At 40.8% G+C, this 4,577-nt stretch overlaps 1 protein-coding gene across 1 annotated transcript in view; it reads right to left on the bottom strand.

Annotated features, from left to right (window-relative positions):
* Positions 1-4,577, bottom strand: part of Wdr41 (WD repeat domain 41) — a 44,154-nt gene that overhangs the window by 6,170 nt on the left and 33,407 nt on the right. Inside the window, exon 9 of the mRNA XM_055598358.1 lies at positions 1,136-1,320. Coding sequence (XP_055454333.1) covers positions 1,136-1,320 — 185 coding nt within the window. The remainder of the gene's footprint in view (positions 1-1,135; positions 1,321-4,577) is intronic.

Here is a 4,577-nt window from a genome sequence, read left to right as displayed (position 1 = left end):
ACACACACAGTCACACACACGTCACAGACACACACACACAGTCACAGACACACACACGTCACAGACACACACACACGTCAGGGACACACACACACAGTCACAGACACACACACACACGTCACAGACACACACACACGTCACAGACACAGTCACAGACATACACACACATCACACACATACACACACATCACAGACACACACACACGTCACAGACACACACACGTCAGACACACACACATACACACACACACGTCACAGACACACACACACGTCACAGACACACACACGTCACAGACACACACACGTCACAGACACACACACATGTCACAGAAACACACACATGTCACAGACACACACACACATACACGTCACAGACACGCATAAATATATTTTTAAAAAATAAAAAAATTAAATAAGGTGAAAACTGATGGGGGAAGACATTTGATACTGACCTCCAGCCTCACCTGTGGCTGCAGCGCCACATGCAAAACCATGTACAGAAGTACAGGTAACACACACAGGCAACATTTCCACACTGTGTCTGTATGAGGTGTCTGTATGATGCGTTTGGGGTGTCTGTGGGGGTGGTGTGTGTTTGACGTGTATAATGTGTGTGTGAGGTATGTGGTGTGTCTGTGTGTGGTGCATATGTGTGGTTTGTGTGTGTGACTTATGTGGTGGATGTGTGTGTGGTGTATATGTGTGTGTGTGTGGTGCATGTGTGTGTGTGTGTGAGATGTCTGTGGTGTATATGTGGTGCATGTGTGTGGTGTGTGTGTGTGTGTGTGTGTGTGGTGTATGTGGGATGGGGTGGCGTGTGGAGGTGTATGTAGTGTGTGTGGTGTGTGTGTGTGTGTTTGTGTGCATGTGTGTGTGTGTGTGTGTGCATGTGTGTATGTGTGTGTGTGGTGTATGTGGGATGGGGTGCCGTGTGGAGGTGTGTGTAGTGTGTGTGGTGTGTGTTTCTCTCAACCCTGTGGATCTTGCCCATTGAACTCAGGTTGTTACGTTTGTGCTAAGCGTCTCTGCCCACTGAACCATCCCAACAGCCTGGAGTCACATTTTACACCGATACATAAGCCTTGAAATATCAGGTACTGATTTTATTGCAACAACTATAATTCGTACTGGTTACCTCCTCATCGCATGTGAAATGATGGATAGAAATGTCGTTTTGTTTCTGGAAGAGCTTTATTTCCTGCTGGGCATCCAGCTGTGAAGACGGGCTCCAGAAGCTGCACTCGCAGGCCTGCACAGTCCAGTCCAGCGCATCCCAGACAATGAGTTCTCCAACATGGGAGCCAGTGACGAAACTTTTATCTAGAAAAAGTTCACAATCGCTTCATTACTGATCATCTTCTCTAGGCTAAAAATAAAAATGAATGGACTTCCCAATTGTACCTACATAAGTTAATCAGAAAGACTAAAAAGACAGTAAGCAAGAGCAGAATTAAGCTAGGTGCTGCGGTGCACGCCTGCAATCCCAGCACTGGGGAGGCAGAGGCAGGTGGATCTCTGTGAGTTGAAGGCCAGCCTGGTCTATAGAGTTACACAGAGAACAGCCAAGGTTACACAGAGAAACCCTGTCTCGAAAAACCAAAAAGAAGAGGAGGAGGAGGAGGAGGGAGGAGGAGGAGGAGGAGGAGGACGACGACGACGACCAGAAATAGACTACTTCACTTACTTAAGATAAAATTGATGGATTTCCGTATATTGAACCACCCCTGCATGCCTGGGATGAAGCCTACTTGGTCGTGGTGGATGCTATCTTTAATGTGTTCTTGGATTCAGTTTGCAAGTATTATAGTGTCAATGTTCATAAAAGAGATAGGTCTGAAGTTTCTTTTTTTGTTGGGTCTTTGTGTGGCTTAGGTATTAAGGTGACTGTGGCCTCACAGAACGAGGTTGGTAATGTTCCTTCTGTTTCTATTTTGTGAAATGGTTTGAAGAGTATTGGTGTTAGCTCTTCTTTGAAGGTCTGGTCGAATTCTGCGCTGAAACCGTCTGGCCCTGGGCTTTTTTTTAGATGAGATCTCCTGCTGAGAGGAAGCCTATAAGCTGCTCAGTTTCCAAGTGGGATCCCTAGTAAGGGGAGCAGGGGCTGTCTCTGACATGAACTCAGTGGCCAACTCTTTGTTTACTTCCCCCTGAGGGGTACAGCCTTGCCAGGCCACAGAGGAAGACAATGCAGCCAGTCCTGATGAGACCTGAAAGGCTAGGGTCAGATGGAAGGGAAGAAGGACCTCCCCTATCAGTAGACTGGGGGAGGGGCATGGGAGGAGAAGAGGGAGGGTGGGACTGGGAGGAGATGAGGCAGGGTGCTATAGCGGGAATACAAAGTGAATAAACTATAATAAAGTAATAAATTAATTAATTAAATAAACTAAAAAGAGAAAAAAATTATAGTTTATGCCAATAAAAAACATCATCTATACTGTTTGGTCAACTTTTACAGAAGTAAAAATAAATTAATCTTACCTTAAACGATATGCAAAAAAACCCTGTCAATTAAAACACCAAAGGTACTTATAGGAGTAGATAAAATAAGGTAAATGGCTTTATGAATAAAAAGTGACCCAAAAGGACCTGAAAAGAAGAGGGTAAAGGAAGAAATATAAAGAAGTATCTGTATCTGCTTGGCAGAGAGAGGAGAAGGGAATAAACGAGAGAACTGTCAACTCAAACGTCAGTCCATTAGATTCAATGCACATGGCACTCCTGGGAATTACTAAGAAAAAGAAAACAGATCGAAAATAAGTATCTATTAACATTTTTAACTACCTTAGTAATCAAAGAAATTTTAAGTGATACGTGCAATATCAGAGAGAAATGCGGGAACCAGCAAGTTTACACACTGCTGTCTTAGTACAACCTGACACAATTGTCAATGATTAAGTTAGTAATATGAGTCAAACTGTAAGATAATAAACATTGATCCACCAGCTTCAGATCAAGGAATTTATCCTAAGGGAAATACATAACAAGGTAAGTACAAAGTTGCAAGACATAATCCTAAGAATTAGAGGTCAGCCTAAATATCCAACTGCAGACTAAATAAGTGAACATGACAATCAAAATAATATTAGCTATTGAAAATTAAGCTGTGAAAGTATATTTATATTTACACAGAACTATTTTCATCACATCCTTCCAAAGTGGCAAACCACACACATATGTGTATACACTCAGAAAACACAAAGAAAGTTGTTGACTAGTTCTAATACTGAATGATGGCACTATTTTCATTTTAATTCCATTTTAATGTTTCTTGCTATTGTCGTATTTTTATTAGGATTATGTTTAACTTGTAAAATAGTAAGCTTTAAACCCTCAAATAGAGTTAAATTAGGGAAATAGACAATTTATACATTATATATTTAATCCTACACTAAAAATTAATCTTATATTTTATTTCTATTCTTACACATTTATAAGTCAGAACAATGCACTGAACATAGAACTCGTTATAGTTCTGACTCTGCCTGTTACTAGCCTGAGTCTCTAGGAAATCATTAACCTTTGTCTTGGATTCCTCAAGCATTAAGTAAGAATGATTATGGAAAACAAATTAAATATCAAACTATTTGTAAAAGACATCCAATGTTATCTCTGAAACTGGTATTATTTTGAGTGCTGGTATTAATCTACATCAATGGTATTAAAACAGACAGTGATTTACAACTGTGTAAATACATAGACGGGTCATTTTGACTTTTTTATTCCATTCATCAAATATGCAGGATAGAAATCTGCCAAAGTCAGATGAACAACCTCTTAGAAATAAAAATCACTACCCATCCTAGATATAAACATTATTTTTATCTTCATTTCAGAATCATAATAAGCAGCTCACTGATGTCTACAATTTACTGACACAGTACAGAATTTGTTATGTGAAGAAATAAGCCTATCTCTGATCTCAGAGGGAAAACAGCTCTCTTGTTTTAACCCTGTGGAAGTTTTGGGTAGGCCAGCAGTACTAATCTTTCCATGACTACCTCAATTTCACTCAACTACAAAAGAATCAAAGAAGTTATGGACTCTAGGTCTGTAGTCAAAGCAGAGTTAACCCTTTGACCACACAACTCCCCCTCTGTGGTTCATTTACACAACAGGAAGACAGCATCAAAGACCTGTGGATCTTTTCACTAAAAACAAAACACTGACATCATCTTAGCATAAAGTTTCTTCCTGTGAAACTGTATTTCCAGGCAGGTCATTCAAAACGTTTCACACCAAACACCCTCCACACCTCCTGGTGTTGTGGAGGTCATTCATCCTGTGGTATCAAAAGCCACTGAGGAAAATCTCTCCTGGCATCTATCTACCCATACCTCACATGCATCAATGCCCTATGACCCCACACTGTCATCGTGGAGCACGCAAATGAAGGAAACGAATACATAGAGCCTGAAGAAAGTACCTCTTTATCAAGTCTGGTACATATCAAGCATATTTGGGGAGTTCAATATAGCATTCTAAAAATACCCTGGGACCACCTCACTAAAAATACACTTCTTTTTTAAAAAGGTGTGTGTGTGTGTGTGTGTGTGTGTGTGTGTGTGTGTGTGTGTGTG

Source organism: Psammomys obesus, unplaced genomic scaffold (assembly GCF_907164565.1).
Source record: "Psammomys obesus unplaced genomic scaffold, mPsaObe1.curated_primary_1811, whole genome shotgun sequence".
Classification (NCBI taxonomy): domain Eukaryota; kingdom Metazoa; phylum Chordata; class Mammalia; order Rodentia; family Muridae; genus Psammomys; species Psammomys obesus.
Note: the sequence above shows the minus strand (reverse complement) of the source record. Positions and strands in the feature narration are given on the sequence as shown.